This window comes from Psilocybe cubensis, chromosome 7 (assembly GCF_017499595.1).
Source record: "Psilocybe cubensis strain MGC-MH-2018 chromosome 7, whole genome shotgun sequence".
NCBI lineage: Eukaryota > Fungi > Basidiomycota > Agaricomycetes > Agaricales > Agrocybaceae > Psilocybe > Psilocybe cubensis.
The window spans coordinates 1610611-1635500 of NC_063005.1; the positions used below are offsets into that span (position 1 = coordinate 1610611).

General features: G+C 46.8%; 7 protein-coding genes across 7 annotated transcripts; 4 read left to right on the top strand and 3 right to left on the bottom strand.

The window, feature by feature from the left end:
- Positions 1–1034: 1034 nt before the first annotated feature.
- JR316_0008039 (Farnesyl pyrophosphate synthetase) lies at positions 1035–2322 on the top strand (the record flags this gene model as incomplete). Its single annotated transcript, XM_047893755.1, has 4 exons — positions 1035–1166; positions 1241–1378; positions 1444–1736; positions 1803–2322. 4 exons carry the CDS (start codon positions 1035–1037, stop codon positions 2320–2322), a joined length of 1083 nt encoding a protein of 360 aa, XP_047747070.1.
- Positions 2323–2786: 464 nt separating this feature from the next.
- JR316_0008040 (Xylulose kinase) lies at positions 2787–4698 on the top strand (the record flags this gene model as incomplete). Its single annotated transcript, XM_047893756.1, has 5 exons — positions 2787–3080; positions 3142–3387; positions 3447–3729; positions 3796–4382; positions 4441–4698. 5 exons carry the CDS (start codon positions 2787–2789, stop codon positions 4696–4698), a joined length of 1668 nt encoding a protein of 555 aa, XP_047747071.1.
- Positions 4699–5013: 315 nt separating this feature from the next.
- On the top strand, positions 5014–7820 carry JR316_0008041 (uncharacterized protein; the record flags this gene model as incomplete). The annotated part of the gene is made up of 11 exons (XM_047893757.1): positions 5014–5394; positions 5470–5682; positions 5736–5924; positions 5982–6120; positions 6184–6261; positions 6324–6495; positions 6555–6770; positions 6822–7096; positions 7154–7525; positions 7586–7721; positions 7775–7820. The coding sequence occupies 11 exons, from the start codon at positions 5014–5016 to the stop codon at positions 7818–7820; spliced, it is 2217 nt and encodes a 738-aa protein (XP_047747072.1).
- Positions 7821–8766: 946 nt separating this feature from the next.
- Positions 8767–10733, bottom strand: JR316_0008042 (Ubiquinone biosynthesis monooxygenase COQ6, mitochondrial; the record flags this gene model as incomplete). The annotated part of the gene is made up of 6 exons (XM_047893758.1): positions 8767–9119; positions 9170–9893; positions 9943–10191; positions 10246–10304; positions 10359–10505; positions 10553–10733. 6 exons carry the CDS (start codon positions 10731–10733, stop codon positions 8767–8769), a joined length of 1713 nt encoding a protein of 570 aa, XP_047747073.1.
- Positions 10734–10829: 96 nt separating this feature from the next.
- Positions 10830–13236, top strand: JR316_0008043 (Exocyst complex component sec6; the record flags this gene model as incomplete). Its single annotated transcript, XM_047893759.1, has 4 exons — positions 10830–11126; positions 11179–11571; positions 11624–13118; positions 13169–13236. 4 exons carry the CDS (start codon positions 10830–10832, stop codon positions 13234–13236), a joined length of 2253 nt encoding a protein of 750 aa, XP_047747074.1.
- Positions 13237–13380: 144 nt separating this feature from the next.
- JR316_0008044 (glutamine-dependent NAD(+) synthetase) lies at positions 13381–16619 on the bottom strand (the record flags this gene model as incomplete). Its single annotated transcript, XM_047893760.1, has 20 exons — positions 13381–13508; positions 13557–13581; positions 13640–13723; positions 13777–13905; positions 13961–14027; positions 14080–14173; positions 14227–14264; positions 14315–14421; positions 14477–14612; positions 14663–14840; positions 14906–15057; positions 15128–15480; positions 15530–15647; positions 15703–15791; positions 15843–16038; positions 16092–16176; positions 16225–16256; positions 16312–16397; positions 16453–16483; positions 16594–16619. The coding sequence occupies 20 exons, from the start codon at positions 16617–16619 to the stop codon at positions 13381–13383; spliced, it is 2154 nt and encodes a 717-aa protein (XP_047747075.1).
- Positions 16620–17029: 410 nt separating this feature from the next.
- JR316_0008045 (Acetyl-CoA carboxylase) lies at positions 17030–24367 on the bottom strand (the record flags this gene model as incomplete). Its single annotated transcript, XM_047893761.1, has 13 exons — positions 17030–17061; positions 17116–17528; positions 17579–20437; positions 20490–20658; positions 20712–20815; positions 20866–21012; positions 21062–21912; positions 21967–23066; positions 23125–23370; positions 23420–24064; positions 24119–24137; positions 24190–24272; positions 24328–24367. 13 exons carry the CDS (start codon positions 24365–24367, stop codon positions 17030–17032), a joined length of 6708 nt encoding a protein of 2235 aa, XP_047747076.1.
- Between the last annotated feature and the right edge of the window lie 523 nt (positions 24368–24890).

Here is a 24890-nt window from a genome sequence, read left to right on the forward strand (position 1 = left end):
AAAAATCATCAATTTTTGTACAATTTGTATTCACATAGTCCCTTTCTTTCCCTGGATGTTGTTGTACAGAAATTAAAATTAACAGCAGATGCGGCTTTCCCGTCGTTACTAGGATCGGCGGTGGTGCGTGTAGTGGTTAGCGATATTCTCACTTCAGGGAAATGTTAAAGAGTCATGACCAGACCAAGCATGAAGCCAAGGACCAGAGTTCCGCCAACGTGCTTCGGTTGAATTGATCTTACCCTTTTTCATTCCGTACATCATCGACAAGGAGGCCGCTAAACACAACGCAATTCGACCTTGGTCTTCTTCGCTCGAGTCCCTTGTAAGAATATAACTCTGGCCCGACGGGACCCTCCGATGCTACCTTCAGGTATGGTGTAGATAATTATAGCTTGACGGAGATTTTTGTGGTGCGACAAGAGGTTTGGTTTTTTTCTTCTTGTCTCTTAGCCGGAGGCGCGACGGGAGTGCTCTGCAGCTTTACGACAAAATAGGGGGTGTGGTATGCCTTTTTGGGAGATATACCCGGAATCTAATCATCGTTCGACACGGCGATGGGGCCATGTTGTGTATCGTGCCATCCGACGGAAAGAGGGTTGTATGGCACGAGAAGGATAGGTCGTGTCTTTGTGGGTTAATTACGTGTCAGAGTAGATTATGATTTATCGGTATAAAAGATGCAAGGACGACGGCGCACCCTGCGTTAAAATCAGCGTTTCAAAGCCTGCTTACTCGTTGTTTGTGTTATCTCGCGCCGTCTGACCATTGGACGAGGACCCAGGGAGTGCACGTACTTATAAAGAGCGAACAGAGTTAGCCAGCCGTTTTCCTCCATCTGTCCCTCGCTTCCATCCGCTCTCCACGCTTTGGTTTTGGGGATATATCATATTTTCTTTACCGCGCAGACCTACCCGGAACCGGCGGCCCTTTCATTTACCCTCTCGCCTCGCATTTGCTTAGACCTTTACCACTACCACCCACCCCCCAATCTATCCCCCCACCTCAATACACACACTCTCTACTAATCGATAATGTCGACCCCTGAAGTTAAAGCTGCGCGTCGTGCAAAGTTCAATGGCGTGTTCGAAAAAATCCGGGATGAGCTGATCGAGCACTTTGCTGCTCAGGGGATGCCCAAGGAGGCTGTTGAGTGGTACCGCAACGTGAGTCTATACTGTTCAGCACTTGGGTCGTTGGAGATGGTTTTCTTTTTCTGACTGTTGCTTAAATATTATAGAGCTTGAACTACAATGTCCCCGGAGGCAAGCTCAACCGCGGCATGTCGGTCGTCGACACCGTCGAGATCCTCAAGGGCCGTGAATTGACTGACGAAGAGTACTTCAAGTCTGCCGTGCTGGGATGGTGCATTGAGCTCGTACGCGTCCCTACCGCCATTACTTTGCTCGCGATCTCCTATCTAATCATAATTTTATGCGATAGCTGCAAGCCTACTTCCTCGTCGCTGACGATATGATGGATGGATCCATCACCCGTCGCGGCCAGCCATGCTGGTACAAGATCCCTGAAGTCAACCTGATCGCCATCAACGACTCTTTCATGCTCGAGGGCGCGATCTACCACCTCCTCAAGACCCACTTCCGATCGGAGAAGTACTACGCTGACCTGCTCGATGTCTTCCACGATACCACCTACCAGACCCAGATGGGCCAGCTCGTGGATCTCATCACCGCCCCTGAAGATCACGTCGACCTGAGCAAATTCTCCCTCGAGAGGTGAGGTGTTATTTATATCACACCAAAAAAAAAAACTAACCAATCCTAACCCGCACAAAAAAACAGACATCGCCTCATCGTCGTCTACAAAACCGCGTACTACTCGTTCTACCTCCCCGTTGCGTGCGCGCTGCTCGTGTGCCACATCCCCGAGTCGTACACTGCGGGCAACGAGATTGTTAAGCCGTTCGAGGTTTCCTCGTCCATCCTCATCCCTCTCGGCGAGTACTTCCAGATCCAGGACGATTTCCTCGACTACTCCGGCACACCCGAGCAGATCGGAAAGATCGGCACGGACATCATCGACAACAAGTGCTCCTGGGTGGTGAACACCGCGATCCGCCTGGCGACGCCCGCTCAGCGCAAGGTGCTCGACGAGAACTACGGCCGCAAGGACGCGCAGAAGGAGCAAGTCGTCAAGGCTCTCTATGAGGAGATCGGCATCCGCAAAGTTTACGCGGAGTACGAGGAGAAGGTCGTCGGCGAGCTGAACGCCAAGATTGACCAGATTGTGGAGGTTCCTGGAGGATTGAAGAAGGCCGTCTTCCAGAGCTTCTTGGGCAAGATTTACAAGAGGAGCAAGTAGAGGAATGTTAAATTTAATGGATTGTACTACATCGTGTAATTAGAACTGTCGGTCGCTTTCGAATGGGATAAAAAATCTTTTCGATTTTCTTGTTTTGTTATGACGGTTTTAGTAGCGGGTCGGACGCGGCACGTTTTTTGCGTTCGTTAATGGCCGGGAGCGTGCGCACAATCAACTCCTTTCACTGCTTCAACCATCATGCGAGCTTTCTTCGAAATGAAATTCGCACCTACTACAATATGTTCGTTCCCGATACGCCAGCGCTTCCCGAGTTCCCGCTCTAATGAGGGGCAGTTCCGTCCCGGTGGCCCCCTAACGGAAAATTATCGCAACAACTCACGCTGTGGAGAACATCCGGGGTGCAATCTCTATCTATAAGGCAAATCCGGAGAAACAGAAAGAGATAAACATAAGAAGAGCGTCTCCCCAAGGCGCCCCAACGAAACCCCCGTACCCCGCCTATAATGTCGTCTGCTGCACCGTCCAAACCCCTCTTTCTTGGCCTTGACCTGTCAACGCAACAGCTGAAGGCCGTCTTGCTTGACGAGGAGTCGAATGTTGTACACGAAGCTGCGGTGCACTTCGATCGCGATTTACCTCACCATGGAACGACGAATGGCGCGATACTGGGGCCTGACGATGGGGAAGTGACATCGCCTGTGAAGATGTGGCTCGAAGCAATCGATCTTCTGTGTGAAAGGCTCAGTGAGGGAAAGATTGACTTTGGAGCTATTGCTGCTGTTTCTGGAGCTGGCCAGGTTGGTTTTTTCCCTCCTAAAATTATGTGTCGGGGTATCTAATCATTTTGGCTTTTACCAGCAACATGGATCTGTTTTTTGGTCATCTGATTCAGATAGTCTGCTGGCTAGCTTGGATTCAAGTAAATCATTGACCGAGCAACTTTTCCCTGCTGCGTTTGCGTCACCTAAAGCCCCTATTTGGCAAGATTCATCGACCACCGTAGACTGCAAACGGTTAGAAGATGAATTTGGAGGGGCTCAAGCTGTAGCGGACGTTTCAGGGAGCCGTGCATATGAAAGGTTTACCGGTAACCAGATCTCGAGAGTACGTTCTGCTTCGCGGATACAAGTTTCGAACGATAGGCTGACTCTGTGGAATGGAAGATTCGGCGATTGAAGCCAGACGTATACGAAGCCTCAACACATATCTCGTTGGTGTCTTCTTTCATAACTTCTGTCTTTCTGGGTCGTATCGCTCCGATCGATATATCCGACGCGAGTGGTATGAACCTGATGGACGTCTTGAGTTGCAAATGGGACCAAAGGCTGCTCGAGATCTGCGGCGGGCCTACGTTGCGCGCTAAACTAGGGGAAGAACCTGTCATTGGCGGCACTTCGCTGGGTCCCGTTAGTAGTTGGTGGGTAAAGAAATGGGGCTTCAACCCAGGTATGAATTGCTCTAACCGTATACATAAATTACCATTCTTGTCCTAACCTTCGTTTCTTCTTCTAGAGTGCATTGTTGCACCATTCACCGGTGATAATCCTGCTACTGTCATGTCGCTTTCAGCACCTGGAGACGCTTTGCTTTCACTCGGTACATCGACGACGTTTTTGCTCTCTATTCCTCATACGTCGGCTCCTCCGAAACGCTTCACGACTTCTCATCTTCTCGCCCACCCCACCGATTTCGACGGTAAAATAGCGATGCTGTGCTACAAAAACGGTGCTCTGGCCCGTGAACAAATCAGGGATAGATTCGCAAACGGTGACTGGGACAAGTTTAACCAACTTATCCAACAGACACCACCTGGATGCAATGGAAATTTAGGCTTCTACTTCCCTCTACCCGAAATCATCCCCCCGAATGTCACTGGCGAATTCTTCTTCACTACGGATTTGGTCAAGACGACTGTGAAGCCGCCGTTGCCCACTGAAAATGTGCCGCCTACAATCCACCCAAGAGCTATTGTTGAGTCGCAGTTTTTGTCGATCAGGTCGAGGATAGCGGCTATGCTCCCCAAGGACTCGCCACACTTGAAGAGGCTTGTTATCAGTGGTGGTTCCTCGCAGAATCTTGTTATCAGACAGCTGCTAGCTGTAAGTTGTGGTCGCTTCACGATGCTTTTATTGCTTGTCACTTATACAACAATTCCAGGATATCTTTGATATGGACGTGTATGTCTCTGCCACAAAAGAGGCGGCTGCTTCTGGTGGTGCGCTCCTCGCCAAGTATGCCTGGTGGAAGCGCTCCCACCCTGAGGGAACCTTTGAGGATATGACGGCCGGTGAAGCCATGGGGTTGCAATGTGTCGCGAATCCAAACAAAGAAATATCTGCCGTATACAATGACCTTGTCAGTGTATACGATGCCTGCGAAGCCCAGGTCGTTGATTCATGGGCGGCTAAAAATTAAAGATGTTTATTTTTTATGATATGCTAATTACTTCTGATTTTTGAACTAGTGTAAAATGAACGAATGCGGAATTTTATATACGAAATGATGCTCAGTGGTCACTAGCGAGCTTACAAGCAGTTGGAAAACTGGAACAAAGCTTTCTCTGAGCTTTCTAAAACATAGAAACTTGTTGATGAACAAGTTTCTATTTATATATCCCATTCCATTTACACCATCATGTGATCGCATCTACAATTACCAGATTGACAAAGTTGACGCTCTTGATTGCTGAATTTGAACCAAATTTGAACTCTACCATATCATAGTATTGGTATGGCACACAGACATAACCCAAATCCATCAACCTCGCGACAAGGACCTGAAGTTATTAACGTGGATGAAGTATACATGAAGTATGAATATGATTCTGAAGAGGACGGGATCCAAACCATAGACGCGAACACCTTCCGGCAGAGCGTCCGTAGGAGTGAAGGTAGAGAGAAGGAGAAAGATAAGATGAGGCGGCTCAGCAGTTGGCCAGCGTCCTCGTCGGGCTCTTTTATTCCCCACGTTTCCAAATCCCGACAAGATGATGCTGTAAGACCTAGTTCCGCGGTTATTAGGCAACCCCCCGCAGTGAAACGACAAATTGAAGTGATAGAACTCTCAAGTGACGATGAGGCTGTTTTTGAACTGTTAACTCCTAGGAAGAAGGTAAGACTTTCTCTAAATCTACCAACATACAGAATTTTCAAGTGCTCACTTATTGTAATCTATCCACTTCTGAAGATCAAGGCCGATTCAGCAACACCACAACCGCCTTTCCAGACTGAAATTACCTCTGACTACGATGAGGATATGGCAGATGCATTTCAATCTGACAATAAGCCATTCCAAGAACATATCAAAACACCTGAGCCTGAGCAACCATCATTCGACGATGAAGACGACGGGACTGGATGGGACTGGGATCCTATAGGTGATATTCAGGACTCAGATATAGTGCGGCGTTTCTTTTGGTTATGGTGTCCCACCGCTTATTATGATTAGTTTAGTGGGAATCTTCAACCCAAGTTGCTATAGCAGAAGATGATGTTAAATTGGATATATCACAGCTCCCAGTCACAGAGCAATCGCCCTCGGAATCACCTCTTGTTCCATACTTTCGACGACCAGACACCTCAATGTATGGCAGATACCCCATAAGACGACCCGTTGAGGAAATTGTATTTATTTGGGATAAGGTGTGTCGTTCCTCTCAACTGTCTATTGTCACCGTGCCTCATTGAATTGATCACCAGCTTCGTGCATGCGATAATCTGTATTATAAAAGGCGCTGCAGGCACCCATTCTCTCGCCCATTCTATACGCGACCATGGAATGTAGACTTCCATGTATATTCCCTAGAATGCGAGCATTCTTTCAAAAGGGCTCCAGGATGTGAGTTCAACACTTTGTTTTAGCTATCCTCCCATTTAAAACAAACTCCTGTTAAATGTTCAGGTATAAGTAAAATCGAGCAAAGTGGCAAATGGACGGCCATAGGAACTGCCAGCATTGGTGGGCTACCAGACAACGTCCGTGAGTGATTTAATGGTTTTCAAGGGACCTTTTGTTCAATATTTGTTCATCTGGTGTAATAGCCATTGATCCTGCATCGGCTGCGCAGAACCAACCAGGGTCATTGATGACATGGCAAAATGGTAGAGGGCTGGAAATCCCCTCTGGTCATTTTAAAAGGACGGCTGATCCTACGACAGGCGGATGGAAATACAAATACTACGCTGTACATGATGTCAAATTCGACCCTCATAGGTATTTCTTCTAATATCAATTGTCATTCAAGTTGATAACAAGCTTCGTGCTTTTCATAGTGTTGCATTTGCGTCTACTGGTGCCGATCGTAAACTCCGGATCTGGACACTCGAAGACGAGGATGGATCTGATGAACGAATTCCTGCTTCTGATAACTCTCCATTTGAAGCCGAAGGCAGAAGCCGCTGGAAAAATAGCGACACAGAGTCTTTTGGCCGCACACCTTACGATATAGTCTTCAATCCTGAGTCGTCGATGCTAGCTGTTGCTGAAAAGTAGGACTTTTGTATGGCTATATATATGTATAGATATTGACCGTTCTATAGGAAAGTTAATGTCTACAAGATCACCGAAGCTGGGAAAAGCTCCTGTTATTTCCATCTGCACCCCACGAAAAGCCCACATGTTATAGGATCCATGGCATGGGGTGCAGGTCCAACAACTGACATATTGTTTGCATCTTCAGAGCCGGATCCCTTTCACACAGTAAACACCCCCCATTTTGATGGAATTCATGCTATGTATAGTACAGAAAAGGAAAGGATTTTGGTTGAGTTTGATGCTAAGGAAGCAGGGGATACATTGGCAATTAATTCATCAGGTTTTATAAATTTTTGTCATTGAATGTCAAAGTGCCAAGCTGAATTTTTTTCTGTAGGAGATATGTTGGCTGTATCTACACGGGGCGGGCAGAACGATCATATTCTCCGTCTGTATGATGTCTCACGGCAGAGGTCAAACGCAACAGCTACCGTGAAGCTTTCATCCTTTCCCCAACGATATGAACAATTTGAGGGCGAGGTGTCTTGTGCCTCATTCAGTCCGGATGGTTTATACTTGGCCATGGGTCGGAATGACAATCATGTGCATCTCTATGATGTGCGCATGCTGGATCGGGGCCCCATATTTGACTATGAACATTTTGGAGAGTCATTGGCATCACCTGGAAATGGATATGGGATATTGAAGATTCATTGGATACACTCAGAACAAACACGCAGGATGGCACTCCTTAGTGGAGGCGAGGATGGTATGTCAAGTATTGACCCACATTGACGTACGCTGATTGATATTCCTGTTTCGCTGTTAGGTTGTGTTAGGATCTGGGATCCTGCACTGGCCAGTGGTGACAAAAAGAAAAATGAGACAGCCATTGCCAAAATGAATGCTGATGTTATGACTTTTTCGTATGGGGACCGATATGCAGGTGAACATGTTCTGGTAGTGTAAGTCATTGTATTTCTTTGCTGCTACTTCATGACTGAAGGTTAATATCCAGTGGTGATGCAGACGGAGAGGTCAAGATATTTAATGATGTGATATAAACAATGTAGATATCTTTTAATGTCCTACACAGTATCTTGTATTGTTACATATGGTATATAGCTACTTTACATCTTGAATATGGGAGATGATGAGTTGATTAGATAAATAAGTAAGATGTGACGGGGCCGAGGTATTATTAAATGTTCTAATCTGCGGCAGAGGCAGAATTAGAAGCGGCTCGGCCCATGCAAGGATCACTTACAGTTCTGCCCATCAAGGATATATGGTGTTGGGTATACAGATTAAGTGTGTCTTCCCAAAAGTAACGGTGAGTGAGATTGATCCACCAAGAAGTCAGGGTGAGTTAGCATTTTCTTGGAAAGCCTTTGGGGTAGTGCTTCCAGTATGGGTTGCCGCCTGCCGCTGGCTGTTAAGGGAGATGAGTGGAGAGTCTCCAATGACGCTGTTGTGGCAATACCTGGTTGGAAAAGCTACTAAAATCTGCAGGTATAATGTGAGCATAACTTTGTGGGCCAACTATAGAGCTACGGCACGCACGAGGAATGAGGCATTCGAAAGCAGCTACCCCCATTGCGTCTCCAAGCTTGAAAGCGACACGATCTCCAGGCATATACTGGACGTTGCGCCTCCACTCGCTCGATAAGGCATCCATGACGCGCTGGGGTGCGGGGTATTGGGATTCAATGTCAGCGAAAGAAGAGGTGCTTTCGAGTCTGGAAACGGTCAGATAACCAGGTCAAGAAAAACTGAGATCAACGGTGGGAATACGCCTGACTTGGTTATATACTGCAATGACGACACGCGCTTGCACAATCGATCTATGACGCTCCACATTCCCTAACAGTCGCCTCTTTGGGTTTAGCTTCAAATGACGTCATAGCTTCGATCATTACAATCGGAAAAACAATTCTTCCACCACACTCCGTAGAGATATTTGTTAAAATCCTTCTTTACGTTACTTCGTTGTAAGTATTAACACATTTATTATTTTCTAGCCAGCTTTCCTACCACAGAATCGACATAGTTTCCAACAATTCGCCCGATGGTTCCAGCGGTTTGAATACCGGAGGAAAGACTTGCTACCGCATCTCCCGCAAGTGCCCAACCTGTTGACGACATGGAAGAATTCCTTGCAGATTGTCTTGCACCTGCAGTCATCATCATAGCGGCCTTGATTGAATCCAGTTCGTTTAAAACCTCAACTCCAACAGACCGCACCCACACGACCCGTTCATCTTCCATTGAATACAATTTGTGAAGCTTGTCACAAGCGGACATCACGGTATGATTAGCCAAATATCTCTCTTGTGTGTAAGGCAGGAGTGCCGTATATGAGCCTACAATAAAAGTCAGAAAGATATTCAAAGCTACTGTTATAAGACTATACCTATATCACCACCAGAAAGTATGCTGTTCTGTATACACCTTGCAAGACATTCAGCATCAGCCAATCCCAAATTCAAACCTTGTCCTGCAAGTGGGTGAATAGTGTGTGCTGCGTCACCAACGAGAACAGTTCTCCCCTTAGAACCGTCACCAATATATGATTCTGCGTGATTGAATCTCAGAGGGAAGGATGCCATAGTCCCCGATTGTAGCTGTAATACAAGCGGCGGAAGCATTTCAGAATCCGCAGGAGGTATACCCTGATTAGTTATGCCAGCGGTTCTACAGGAATATGCCGAGTTCTGGTCGATTCCATGAGCGTGTTCTCGCCATTGGATTTCTTCTCGAATTTCATCTGGAGAAAGCGGAGTACCGGCTGCATGGGCGTCCACAATCCTGTTCTGGAGATATTTCAGAGATGCATAAGGCAAACGAAAAGCGGCATTGATCATGCAAGAGAGGACACCAGGGTCAGATGCAAGCAGAGCTTTGGCGATCGGTGGTTTCGTTGACCAGACTAGCGAAGATACAGATGGAGACAGTGGAAGGAATGCAATGGGTCCTGTAGGTAAAAAGCGTTGATATCCAGTTGTGTTTGGACCTTCATAAGCACCGCGGGGGAAATGGTTCAAGGTGGCAACTATTGCTTGTGTATCGTAAGCCCACCCGAAGGATGGAATCTGGGCAAATTGCCGAACGGGTGAGTTGAACCCATCTGCACCAACCTTTATTACCGCTCAGCTCTACGTCCCAATAAAATTTCGGGAGGCTTACCAAAAGTCTTGCCCTTAATGTTGTTTCGTTATCTAGGTGAACTAATGGCCATCCTCCTCGATCTGAGCTGTCATTTTCAATGGATGTGACTTTAGTTTTTTGAAGAACCTGAATTTCAGGTATATTGTCCAAATGCCGAAGAAGGCCCCGTTGGAGGTTCAAATTTTCAGTCAACCGAGCCATACTAGACGTAGAAGGCAAATCATTTGACGAAAATTCAATCCGTGCATCAGAAATCCCGTCCCAAACCTGTGGTGTTCAGTTCAATTCATGACTGGCCGTATCAGCAGATATGATTCTCACTTGTAGCTGTTCAACTTGGCAAGTCCGGGTTTCGTCGACATAGCTCCATGCACCAATATCTGAGGTAGAGAGTAAATGGCACGATATATACCGTGTTATGTGGATATATTTACCTTGTAAAAATGACCGGGATGTATTTGTTAATGAACTGACACGGTTGGAGAAGGACTCGGGAGGTGGGTTCCAAGATTTGATTTGGGTAAGGTCTCCACCTTCTACAAGTGTAACGCTAACATTTTTACGCAAGGATGATGAAGAGCCTAGTACACAAGTCAGTTTCTGAAAAATCAGACGAAGAAAAACGTACCCAACGCGCTCGCCAGAGCAAGTCCTGCCGGCCCACCTCCAACAATAACGATATCACTATTCACGACATTCGTAGAAGCACGCGTCGAATTTCTTCTGACTAGCTGCAGACCGGCAACTTTCCTGTACACAGCTAGACGCGCCCAAGTGACCTTGGTGGGTGTCGAGGCGAAGGACGACATTGGACCTATACTGACGGCACGTGGGACCAACACAATGGACTCCTCCGGCGCGCGCTGCCGCCCATCATCACACCGTTGCCCTTGTTTTCCTCCTGCATGGCAGCCCCTGCAGGTCCTGTATCTGCTGCTCAGGCTATTGGCGAATACCTACAGTCTCCGGATGACCTTGTGAAAGTCTCTGCTTTCCGAAAGAAACTAGAGAAAGAGAAAGCCTCTATCGATACTAGGCTTAAAAATGGCGTCAAGGAACAATTACAGGCAACACGGCTTGGCTTGAAGAAATTCTTGAGCACTCGAGATAATGTCCAGGCTATTAAGGATGAAATGATGACTATAGAGAAGGAATGTGAAGATCCCTCTGTCCGTGTAGCTACATTCGATCAGATTAGCAGAGTGAGTTGTTGTCCGCTTTCCCGTCAAGGTTCATTATAATGACTTCCTATAGGTATCCATGGTTCACCGCAATTTTGAATCGACTGAAGAAATGGTCAACAATCTGCTTGATATGGCTGCTCAATTGGACGATCTGGAACAAATGCTTGCTGCTGACAGCAGAGAAATCATCGGGCCGTCCCCTAATCTCTTAATTATACACTTTCAACTCAACCAACTTGAACGCTTTCGGAACCAAACTATGCATCAAGCCAAGAAGGCGTCTGCAAAGTCACAGGAAACTTTAACTAGATGGTTCGAACGCTTGAATAAGATGATCGCAGCTTTCGATGAACACATACTTCAATTGGCTCAGAATGTGCTACCGCTGGTTCGAGCAGGCCATTCCGATGTTGTTGTAAAATTGATCAAGATAGCAGAAGTAGAAGGCAAAGAAGATGAAAAGGTAGGATACTATTTCACGAGATTGTTTTCATGGCTCATAGCCATGTCTTCAGACAGTTGTTATGCGTTTTGTCAAGAAAGCAGCCAAAATCGATGCTGCGCTCAAATTTAAATCGTTACAAGCGGATGCGCGAGTGCTCAAGCATTATCGCTCCAAAATAATGAAGGCTATTACCCAGTCGATTCATGACAAGATTGAAGATGCATATAAGAGCTCGGAAGACAACCCCGTCGCTTTTCTTGGTAGTCTGACGTGGTTATATCAAGACATTCTTCGAGTCGAGAGTGATGTGGTCCCTTGCTTCCCAAAGGACTACGATATCTACTCTCTTTACCTCCGGGAATACCACAAAGCCCTCAATGGAGTTGTCAAAAAGATCGCGACCGCAAAATCGGACGCAAGCGTCCTTTTGACCCTTTACGACTGGCTAAAGGAGTATAAAGCTAATATGAAGGAGCTCAACGTTAACCCGGAATTGCTTGAGCCCCCGCTGTTGGATGGAAAGGAACAAACTCTTATTGAGGATTATGTGCAACTCATCATACGAAAACTTGACGAATGGTCGAAGAATCTCATGAAAACTGAAGTTGCCGAATTCACTAAACGCAGCGAGCCTCCTGAACTGGACAGCGACGGGCTCTATGGGACTCAGGGTGGCATCATCCTCTTCCAAATGGTCAATCAACAAATTGATCTTGCTACTGAGAGTGGCCAAGGTGCGATTCTTGCCCGAGTCGTCGGAGAAACCAACAGGGTTATGCGCGGCATTCAAGATCAGTGGTCCAAAGTTGTCGAAACCGAATTCAAGAAGCAAATTGAGAAGCCCGAAGAGGTTGCCGGAGGTCTTGTGGAGTACTGTATCGCATTGGCCAACGACCAGATCAAATCCGCAGATTTCTCTGAATCATTGCTTGCTCGTATCGAACCACTGGTTTCTGAAAAATATAGGGTCCCAATTAATGAACGACTCAATGATGCCATTGACGGCTACCTGGACGTGGCGAAGAAATGCATGCAAACCCTCATCGATATAATATTTAACGATCTTAAACCTGCCACCAAGAACCTCTTCCAACTTCCCTGGTACGATGGGGTTATGAAACAGATTGTTGAGACCATGAGAGATTATATGACAGACTATCAAAGCTATCTCAATTCTTCCTTACTCGAATTGCTCGTAGAGGACCTCATCGACACATTCCTTTTGACGTACCTCAATGCCCTTGCTAACGCGCCGAAACTGAAGATGCCTATGGCAGCAGAAAGGTTTAAAGAGGATATTACAGAAGTTTTCCAGTTCTTCATCACGTTGGCTCCCACTAAGGAAGTAGAGGCACGATTTGAAGTCCTAGAATTAATCCTTGCCATGCTGGAGGCTTCGAAGGATATTGCCTTCCTCTCATTCTGGGCTTTTGCCAAAGTTCATGGTCCAAACATCGCATTCGTTGAAGGTCTAATGAAATCACGAGGTGATTTTGACCGCTCTGCTGTTAGTGAAATCATGGATAGCATCAAACGAAAAGTAAAAGATGAAGGTCTAACAGATCGTACGTGTTATTGTATTTTTATTCGAGGCATCTCTGATTTGCGTTGACAGCTCCTGAACCTACCATCATGAAAAAGGTTAATGTTCAGAACGCGTTTTCTCGATTCCTACGGACATAATCAATCATCAGTGCAAATACCCCTTCCATATGTTACCCTATCCCTCCGTTTATCATTTGTATTTCTACATCAAGAAAACTGTATGGATATTCTGCCAGTGTTTATTTAACTTATTTGCCGTTAATTTCCTATTAATTTGTACATTTACTCCGTCTTCGTCTTGTCTCCTGGCGCCTGAGTAGATCTATCTGGCAACACTGCCGCGATTTCGTCTATCTTCTTGAATTGCCACGGGAAACGAGATGGGTACAAAAAGGGGCGAAGGTCAAATCCTATTGGAATGTTAGACATATTGGCGCAGTATAGTATATCTCACTCACTGTTATCGTCGGGACTGTATGATTCCTAAAGAATGGATTGTTTCAGCTCATCATCATGATAAAATTATCATGAACAAACTAACAGCATGATAGGCAGGCGTCAACGTGGTCATCTTGTGTCGATTTCTTGCGTGTTCGAAGAAGAACAGTTTGACTTTCTCAGCAATCTGAATGGATGACACAATTATACTCTATTAAGTCTGGTAGGAATTACACTTACCTGTACAGGCGATAAGAAAGACCCCCATTCATGAACAAGTTTCGTAAAACTGCTGTAGGGCCCGCATTTCTCGATTTTTCGAAGGCGTCCAAAGACGGATAACTCATCATATGTCATCCCCATATCTGCCTAAGCATCCATAATGTTACGAATGACAACCTGTCATAGACAATGAGCAAAATACCTCGTCAGACTGAACATATGTCTCTGTAATGGGTTCCAATTCAGCAGTGGGGACTGCGTCTAAGAAACTATTCCGCTGTCACAAAGGTGCCGAAGGTCCAATAATGGAGCAAAAAATACCTTCGCAAAATTGGCAGATTAAACGAATATTCAGCATATGCTATAAACTTTTTCAGGTCGGTTTTGCTGATACCACCAATTGGGTTAATATCAGCTGCAAATATGCCAACGTCAGCAAGACATATATTTTAATAGAACCATACTCACCCGAAGAACAGTCATACTTGGTAAGATAGCCACGAAGACTGTAGCTTGCTTTAGTGTCGCTCCAAAAAAGAATGTTTGTATTAAAAACCTTTCATCGACGTTGGCACTTCCAAGGACAAGCAATCCCCCATTTTTACCTCTAACCCAAGGTAAAAGCTGAGCAAACATGTATGCGAGAACCATTCTCAGTCTAGCCTAAAAAGTCTAGATGTTAGAATTAGTCAAGTTGTCGAGTGGTCCAAAATCTCACTTGTATGTTTTGTAACGCCAGGTTTTCTGCATTTGAGCCGCCTTGGGATCTGAATTGAGGGCGAGCCCCGGTGACGAATCCGAAAAGTTGTCGAACCGCAGTGACAACACTGTCCATGTTAAGATCTATGTGATAACTAAATATTTGTTAGATTAAAGAACTCCGAATCAAAATCAAGCCCTTTACCCGCCAATTGCCTCTGAAAGTTGTTTAGCTCTTTGTCTGGTTTCATTGCTGGAATTCTCCGTGCCCATGTAACAAGTATGGAATATTCTATTTGAAAATTCACGGGGATCGAGTGGCAGGTACTCTGAATCTTCGGGTTCGCCAGTCATCCGTCTTGCGTCTGCAATGACTTGTCTTTCTGAACAGAGCGAATCAGTGAAATGATTTTTAAGTCCCCTTTCGGACAATGAACTAATTTGTCACCTCCCCTGGCGGCAGCTTCTGCAACCAGTCTGCACATAGAGTATACAATGACGGCAGTAGCGCAGCTATCAATTCCACCGCTAAGAGGAATAAAATAACCCTGAGTTCGTGAGCGCCGCAAGTAATCCCAAAGCCAGCAAGCAGGGCCTAGGCTAGAAAAATATGTAAACATGGGGTGTTGAGTGATCTTCGCTTTGTTGATTTAGACGCTGCAGTACTTACGCAATTTCCTCCTCGGGAAGATGATATTTCACAGGAATAGATTTACTTCCTATAAGACCAGCCATATCTTCTTCCTTTATTTCATCAAATTTGCCTCTTGTTAGAGCGAAGTCGACTTCCACTCTATGGTAAGATTCTGATGATGCAGCTTGCATGCTTCTACTTGACTTTGCTCGATGAGCCCTGACATCTTCGATATCGACCGTTGCAGTCACAACTTCAACGTCCGATAAAGAAAATTGAGACCCTTGAGCTACCACTCGCCCATTAACCGCTATCATGGCACAGCCGTCGTAGTATAGACGATCGCCGTCACATCCTTGTTGGTTGGCGTATAAGTATATACCTCCAAGCTAGAAGTACTTCAGGTGAATAGAAAAATAGAAGCACGTCTGTAGATACCTTTAAAGTTGCTTCTTTGATCAATTCAACTCGACGATATAGCTTTCTCAACTCGTGGTGACTTCCGCTTGAGTTTGTGAATATTTCTACGCCATCCAGACCCATGAGTATGTGTGGACTAAGGACATGGATCAGCCTATTTAACATTGTAAAAAATACTGTGAACTACCAACCTAGCAGGTGTAAAGAGTTCTTCACATAGTTCTACCCCAATACACGTATCCACAGTACTAATTACCGCGTCACCGAACGGAACTTTAGTCTGTTACAAGGGTTGAGAATATGTCGATTCATATTATGTATGATGTATGACCTGTTTAGTAACTGCCTGGATGATTCGAGGCAAATAATGATCTTCCCATTGCCTATGCTTCGTCCAAGGGGTGAAATACCGCAATTCCCGATAATTTCCGTCGTTGGCTAGCCACATTTTGGGACGGATAAGTAATACCTTTTTGTCATGAACAATAACACGACAATTATAAATGACGTTCTTATGGACCACGGGCCTAAATCGATATAAGCAAAGCTGATGGGCCTCATGAAGACAAGGCGAACTCACATTCCAATGTCACAAATTATTCCCATCGTTTCCTCGGAAGACAGAATCTTTGCGAGTACCTCCCAAGAATGAAGGATCGTATCACCTATGCTGATGGTCAGCAATGATCCTAGATTCATAATGATATACTAACCTTCGAGAAAGTGGTCTAGACAACCATATCCACTGTCATGTATCTCAGTATTTTGCAAGAGATAATTAACCAAAGAACAGAGCTTACGGAATTTCAAGTTCTGGACCTACTCGCAAAGTCGCTCCACGTTCCTTTGCAATGGCGATACTTGCTAAAATTCGTTCATAGTTTCCCTGGCCATGTATTAGGAGAACTGTGAGAAGCACTCCCTACTAACAGCATACCCACCTGAAAATCTAAAGCCCATTGATTGAGAGAGCTTGATCTTGATCAAAAATAGTAGTAGCATTGGTAAAGCAAAGAATATACCATCTTGAGAAGGCATGGCTTAGTTGGTGACGGGGTTAAGGAAGTAAGGACAAAGTTTACGTAGCCAATGTGATGAGGTGACCCATCCCGGCCCGTCTTGCAAACGTTTGGCTAGTTTGTTATCGTCGATTTCGTGACGGTAGTTGCACTAAGGCAAAGACAAATTCAGAGCACAGATGGTGGAGAATCTCCGAGGTGTTGTTATCAAGAACGAAGAGACAACAAACCTCCCAACTGTTTGTGAAGTCCGGCCCGGACTTGTTTCGGGATTGCGCCACCGCGCGGCCTCTCTTAGACTCTCATTCTCTCATGTGTCGGTGTGCGTGTAAAGTGTCAGAAGAAATGAAAATTCTATACGTGCTCTATGTGATGATAAGCAAAAAGGGAATAAGGATGCAAGAGGTATTACTGAATGTAGAAGAAATAATGAACATGCAATGATACTAGTACTTTACAACGAAATAAGGGAATACACCAAGTTGATACTCAGATGCCTCTACGCAGTGGTATTCGAATACGAGGGAGGGGCTAAGAAGGACATCAACAACCGATACACAGTGGAAGCTAAACCAGAAGACGTACCTGGCGAACGACTGCCAGATTTGAGGAGAGAAGCCAATGTAGATCTTTCTTCGTCCGAGAAGTTGTCGGCGAGGCGAACAAGACCATCCAAGATAACTTTACGGTCGCTCTTCGTCAACTCGATCATCTGCCTCAAAAGATGGTCCGCCTTGAGTTGAGCGACTGTCTGAGAAAGGTCCAACTTCTCAAGGGCTTCAGCCACTTGGCGATAGTCGGTATCTGAATCGATACCAGCCAGTGAATCAAGCAAGCGTGAGCGATATTGGTACGTTGCCTCAGGGGTCGCCTCCGCAAGGATTGCCAGAGCGCTGGATCGGGCTACACGTGCACGCAGAGCCCAGTAGAAGTGACGCCTGGCATTCTTCCAAACAGCAGGTTTGGCGCAACCTTTGGCTTCCATACGACCAGAGCGACTAATTACACTGTCAGTCAAACAGAGGAGCGATCAAAAAAATATACTTACTCATGAAGATCAGCATATAACAACGCGATCTGCTTGTACGTCGGTTGGAGTAGGGTCTCCCGTTCAGTGAGGGCGGCAGATGCGGCGGCACGTTGTTCAGGGGATTTCGAGGCATCCTTACTATCGCGCTTCAAGGAGGCATATGTAGAATCCAGCCTTTCCATGAGGGACAAAATCTTGTCACGGCGCATCTTAATCTCAACGATACCTTCAGGTTCGAGGACACCGGCACGAGCTTCGACATCGGCATACATTTCCATCTGCTCAGAATTGATGGATGGGTCAAGGACAACCCAGGCACCTCCGCGAAGTTCACCATTCGGGACAATGTACACGAAGACAGGTTGCTTGTAGCTTGAAAGTCCATCGACAATCTTCGAGCCCTGCTTCAAGATCTCGTCGTACATGTCTTGTTGTCCACCAGAGAATCCACGCCAGTTGGCGAAGATAATCAATGGCAGACCCTCCCTGTTGAAATCGAAAATAGCTTGAGCAGTCTTGTAGGCAGAGTTGGGGTACCACACTTGGCCAGCTTCCATGATACGCTGCTCGAATGAAGAGGGATTAGCGGGATCGGCAGGGACGACACGTTCGATGGTGCGGGTTTCGACAGCAATGACACCCATGGGGATTCCGCCAAGGCGAGCACGTCCAACGACAACTGTTTGCGCCCATCCGCTGAGTGTCTCTTGGAACGAGTCCTTGTCGAAGAAGCCGCTGAGATACTCCGACGAAGTCTCGTCAACTTTGCCTTCGATAAACCAACGTGGGTCATAGGCTCCTTTAGGGGGAGTGTAGTCGATGTCTCGATCCCAAGTATCAGGTGACATGCGAATGGGGAGAGGACCATTTTTGATTTCGGGGACGTAGGAGAGCCATTCTAAGATGTGGCTGGCGCCCTGTAAATCGCTGCTGGCTGTCAAGTGAGACACACCGTTCTTGAACATGATCTGGGTACCTCCCAGTTGGAGATTAGAGGTATAGACCTCTCTACCAAGAACCTTGTTCAAAGCAGGAGCCCCAGTCAAAATGATAGGTTGACCCTCGACCTGGACTGCACGTTCTCCCAGACGAACGAGATAAGCCCCAATACCAACTGAACGGGCGGTCACCAACGTGATGGTGAAAATATCTTCATACGCCCTAGAAGTTTCCCCGGCAATGAGACCAGAACCTTTCAAACATTCAACACCAAGGCCATCTTGAAGGCCAATGACATCCGTAATCTTGAAACGGCGTTCACCGTCCTCTTCAATCTCCACTGCCCTGACAGAGTCCGGTCCTTTCTCCTTGAGTTTAAGATAATTTTCAGGAGTGAGATAGAGGTAGTTGACACCCTTTTCAGGACGGGCAGGGTCGTTCCAAGCGGCAGAGAATAAAGGCAGAGCTTCTTCTGCCAAACCAATTCGAGCACCCGAGTTGGCCGACAAGTAAATGCGAGGCAAGCCCAAATCACGAGCGTACTGAGTGACAAGATAAAAGAATTGATCTTCAGATGGACCGAAGGAACCAATCTTATAGGTGATGTCGTTGGCAACGACGACAGCTTTGCGTCCTTGAGGGAACTCCGGTGTCCTCAAGGTGAAAACCCACCCAACCATTCCACAAGTGTTATTGCCTGGTGCCCTGTCGACAAGAGCAAGTTTGTCGTGCTCGTCCAAAACGAGTTCCCTTGACTCCAGGAAGACTTTGGGAAGAACCAAAGAGGGGTCTGTCTTACGGGCCTTGTTCCAAACGTTGTGGAGAGCTTTGGAGAAAAGATCAGGGAAATCATACACATAAGTTGTGCCAATAAGATGAGCCTGGTAACGCTTGGGTTGAAGAGACTCCTTGGTAGGATACGCTTGATGAACTGGTTGAAGGTGCAAAGGACCCTTTTCACCGATGGACTTGAGGATGGTGGTGCCCTTATCCGTGGTGATTTCTTGGTATCCACGGAAGTTTACGACGAAACCAGAGACATTCTCAATAATGCATCGGATCGGAGTAACATTGCCATCACTATCCTCCAAGGCGATACGAATTTCAGAGCCAGTAACGTGGAGGCGCCACAAACGTTTACCGTGACGTTCGATAAACCCGGATATAGCGGCCAGAACGTCCTCGTATTCGACAGCTAGGTTGTATACGAAGTTCATGAAGATATGGTTACAATCAGCATTTCTGTGCTCTGCACTGACGATTTCGAGAGCGTCAAGGATGCTTGTTACCAGTCGGTCAGTTTCCGAGATAAGATATTCAGCTGTAGTCATCGAGCCACGTAGACGACCGGGTCTAACGAGCGCGCGGATGAAGAATCGGTTATCAAGCTGATTTTCGCGAGCAATGGCATGGTAGATGTGGATCTGCTTCGCCTCGACGAAGCATGGAGTCAAGTTGTAGTTGGAAAGGCGGCTCAGCTCAAGCTGGAAAGCCAAAGCAGGTTCGATGTTACGAATAGCTTCCTCTTCCTTCCAAACACCATCGAAATCACGCAAAGTAAAATAGACAGGATATTGTCCGCGACGGCACAAAAGAATTGACATGCGTCGAACACCGCGGTGGGCTAGGATCTCCTGATGGTTATTGACGAAGTCAATCACAACTTTGTTCCACTCGTTCTCAGGCATATCATCCTCGTCACGGAAAATACGAAGAGCAATATTGACAACATTTGGTGCTTGACTGTTAGGGCCGTATCGCTCGGAGAATTCTTGACCATCGAATGCGGGGAGCATTGAGACAACTTTAACGAAGCCTTTTGCCATGGCTTTGACGTTGGGGAACGAAGCGATAGTTCCAGTGCGAACGGGCTGAGACTGGTGTCGGTTTATCATATAGGTAAGATCACTGACAGACGCCGAGCGGAGGGGAGGTCCTCTGTGGATACGTCAGTTCACACGCGATACTTGATGAGACGATTATGGCTCACCCAAAAGCAATGCGTGGAGTATCGGGAGGAGAGTGCGACTGGCCTAGGTTGAAACGCCACGTTACAACAGTGGGGACTTCTCCATCATCAAGGGTGTCGCCTTCTTCGTAATCAATGGAAAGCAAATTATATGCTTTATAGGCGCGCCTAATATACACCTCGTAGGCAGCTGTGCAGTCCCAATCAAAAAATTGAACATAGATATAAATTGCAGGTACAAACCAAGTCGAACCATTGGATCATCGTGGTTGAAAAAGGCCGGCAAGACGTCGTAGACAACATATCGTGAATCTGTAAGTTCCCTGAGAACTTCGGCCGAGGGGGTCCTTGAGCATGTATCAGTACTGCTCGTAAGTTATGAAGCGAGAAAATATACCTCGGTGCTTGGCCTGATTCACCGTAGTAATTGTTGGTCACTGAATTCTTAAGGACCGATTCCATTTGAACCAAACGTTCCTCATAGGAAGGCATCTGGCCAAGAATGAGGACTTCGCGGGCTTTCAATGACACCGAGGTAGACGACCTGATGTAGCGAGATTAGCATGTATTTTATGAAATGTCATTACACGTACTTAGCCTCGAGGGAAGCAAGGTCTTGTAGCACCTTGAAAAGTCGGCTCTCTGGATTAGAAACCGTGATGTTGCTGCTCTTGACATAGTCCAAAATAGCAAGGACAAGTTTGGCCTTGCCTTGGACCTTGATGTGGCTAAGGACCAGGCTTACAGCGGTATCGAGGTTATCTTTGTATTGATCACGGAGTGCAAGTACACGAGCCTCAATGCTCCCACCGAAGAGCTTTTCAGTGGCTTCGTAGCGCGACAACAATGTGGCGATAGTTTCCGTGATGTAATTCTTCAACCCTCCACTGAAACGTTCAACAACGTCACACAGGGGAACAATCTTGGAACGGAACATTGCGCGGTCTTGAGGAAGTATCGAATCTTGGATGTAGTGGTCAATGAGCTTTTTGACGCGAACGGCGGGGAATTCTGTGTTTGGTCCCTTGGCTTTAGCAGCCTCGATGGCAGCACGGATATTGTCCTCCAATTTCTGAGGAATTCTCCCAGAGAGCGACGAAAGGATGGCATTGATCTCAGAGTAAGGAAGCTGAGAATCGTGCAAAACCTCTATGAATTCCTTGAAGGTAGAATTCATGACCGACTGATTATCAAATCCGTCCAAAATGTCGTTCAAAACGCCGAGGCAGCGAGCCAGACGTTGATGAGGTTTGTTCCCAACAACACCCGGAGAACCCATTGGTGGGAGAAGGCCTTCAAAAGGTTTAGCGTGCTTCACCCGAGCGGGGTCATCAAGGGTAAGAACACCAAGGATGTCACCAGGTTCCAGACTGACTCCAGGCTGCTTGATCAGCTGAATAATACCGTCTTCAGTAGCGACCAGAGGCATATACATTTTCATGACCTTGGGAAGTGATACTCAGTAGATGTTGGATCCGTATTGTAGTGATAAACATACCTCAATCTCAGCGTACTGGTCACCAGCTTTGACATGGTCACCACTGTCGAGGAAGTATCTGATGAGCTTTCCGGGACTGGGACTTCTTAGCTGAGTGGGATCGTTTTCTTGTTCAATCAAGCACGTTTTGGCATCGACCATCAATCGGAGAGCGCCTACTTCCTCTCGCCAGTATATAGAATGGCTCTTGCCATCCAATAGCACCAACAATCCACCATCCGCCAAAGCACGGGCACCAACCATGGTACGTCCGCCATTTAAATACAAGGTCCAGACTGTCGACGATGATCGGGCCGCAGTGAAGGAGTAACGAGTGTTTTCATAGATAAAGTCAATGCCGAAGACTGTACGGAGGACATCGCGACCGGGCACTTGACCCTTATCAAGAATGCGCTTGTACTCAGTCCAACAAGCCTCGGAAGCAAGGTAAGCCTTGGTGACGGCTCCACACACTACGGCAAGAGTCGCATCAGGACGCTCGGCGGTGAGTTTGTTGCTGATAAGAGAGTCGAGCCATCCAGTGGTGATGGTGTTCTCCTTGAAAGCTTCAAGTTCCAGGAGTTTGATGAGATATTCGACTGTCGTGCGGAAGTCTCCCCTAATGCTAAGCTCTTTCAAGGCGACGATCATATTCTTACGACTCTCCCCACGGTCTTCACCGTACGCAAAGATGTGACCAAACTGGGAATCGGCGAATTCGTGCAGACCACCGGCGGTGCTGACAGAGAAGTAACCCCACACATTAGTGCTGGAACGGAAATTAAGTTCCTGGATGGAGCCCGACGAGGGTTTAAAACCCGCATCAGGGTTCTCGGCGGTGATGCGAACAGCGACGACGTGACCCTTAGGGCGAGGCTTGCGCTGCAACTTGCTAGAATCAGGGTTGGTCATGTCGAAGTCGATTTCTGAGGTACCGTTGGGCGCAACTCCGTAAAGCTGTCGAATATCACGAATGCGATGGAGAGGGATACCCATAGCGATTTGGAGCTGTGCGGCTGGAAGGTTGACGCCGGTAACCATCTCGGTGGTAGGATGCTCGACTTGAAGACGGGGATTCAACTCCAAGAAGTAGAAGTAATCTTCCGAATGGCTATAAAGATCTAAAAGCAAATGTGAATATCATGAAAAGGAAAAATGAGAAAGGAGAAAAGTACACACATTCCACAGTACCAGCACTAACATAACCGACAAGTTTCGACAGGCGAACGGCTGCACGTTCCATTTGTTCGAAAGTCTCTTCCTTTGCAATAGTGACTGGTGCTTCTTCAATGATCTTCTGGTGGCGACGTTGAACAGAGCAGTCACGACCGAAAAGCGATATAGCATCGCCATACTGATCGGCAAGAAGTTGCACCTCTAAATGGCGAGCCTGACCAGCAAGTTTCATGATGAATATGGGGGAGCCTGTATAAACTATTAGGTCTTATTTTACACGATGTAAATCATAACATACCAGGAATCTCTCCAGCTACAGCGTGGTATGCGTTTTTGAACGCTTCTGGTGCCTCAACCTTACGGATACCTTTTCCTCCACCCCCTTCACTGGCCTTAATCATGACAGGCCACCCAATCTGCTCGGCTTTCTTCAAACCTTCTTCGACGGAAGTCACACAAGCATCGGCGTATGCCCTGTCGGGAACTGTAACGTAGCCGGCCTCTGAGAGAACAGTATCCGTAATGCCAGTGCCGGACCATGGCATGGTGGGGACATTGGCGCTTTGGGCAACAATGGTGGAAGAAATTTTGTCACCCAAACTTCTCATTGCACTTCCTGGTGGTCCAATAAAGACTATTTTGTGCTTACTGGCCGCCAAACTCTCAGGCAGGCGGGGATTTTCTGAGGCATGGCCCCATCCCGCCCATACGGCGTGGACGCCAGCACGCTCAGCGACATCGACAATGAGGTCAACGTTGGCGTAATTGTTATTGTTACTCCCACCGGGGACCTCAATATAACGGTCCGCCATCCTGATATATTCTGCGTTGACTTTCAAGTCCTCTGGGGTCGCCATTACGGTGAACTCGACCTCTCTTTCACGACCGAATGTCTCGTAACTCCATTGACGGATGGATCTGATTTCCTTAACGGCGGCAATACCTAATTTAATAAGCAGTTAGAGGAAATAATGTAATTAGCAACATGGCGGCGAACCGTTATTTGCAATAAGAACCTAAGTACAGTGGTGTCAGAAAAGGATACAGAGACGCATAAGAACAACGAACTTTCGTGATGACGGTGTGACCGCCATTCGCCTTTACAAAATCATGAACGCTGCTGGGCGGTGCTGCCTCCAGCGAGTTACCACCTGGGGGATAATGATTCAATAAAAGAAGCCGACACGCCAAGAGAGCGCGTCATACCTATGAACTGCTGGACGCGAGAATGGTCGTAGGCCGACATAGCTGAGTCTATGTATGACACGGGGAGCGAGCACGAAGCAAGCTTGTGGGGGGAAGGAAGAAGGGGGAGAAGGTAAGGTTGGTGGTTTAATATGTAGACTGGGGACAGAATTATGATCGACCCCAAAATTCTGTGATGTCGCTTACCTCAGCCATGTCGGAGGCAGGGTTGTCTTCTTTCTGCAGTCACTCCGATGCTTGCCGCGCTTGTTTCTTCGGATTCTCACCCAATCTCCAACGGAACACCCGGACTCAGTCTGTAATGAGAATAGAGTGCACTTCAATCGCCAGTTTCTGCCGAATTTCCATCATGCTTCACACGGCCCGCAAATCCTGAACTCCTTTTGAGCCAACTGTTAGGGTTACACCCGAATGGAGGAGACATAAGCACAGAAGACTGCTTGTATACGGTATCACCTTGCGGTTTACATCTCCTCATGCAGAGGTTAGATGCTGCACACGCACTGCGTGTTATCTTGCATTGCATGGCATCCTGAGACTATCTCTACTTGTTCCGTAAGAAG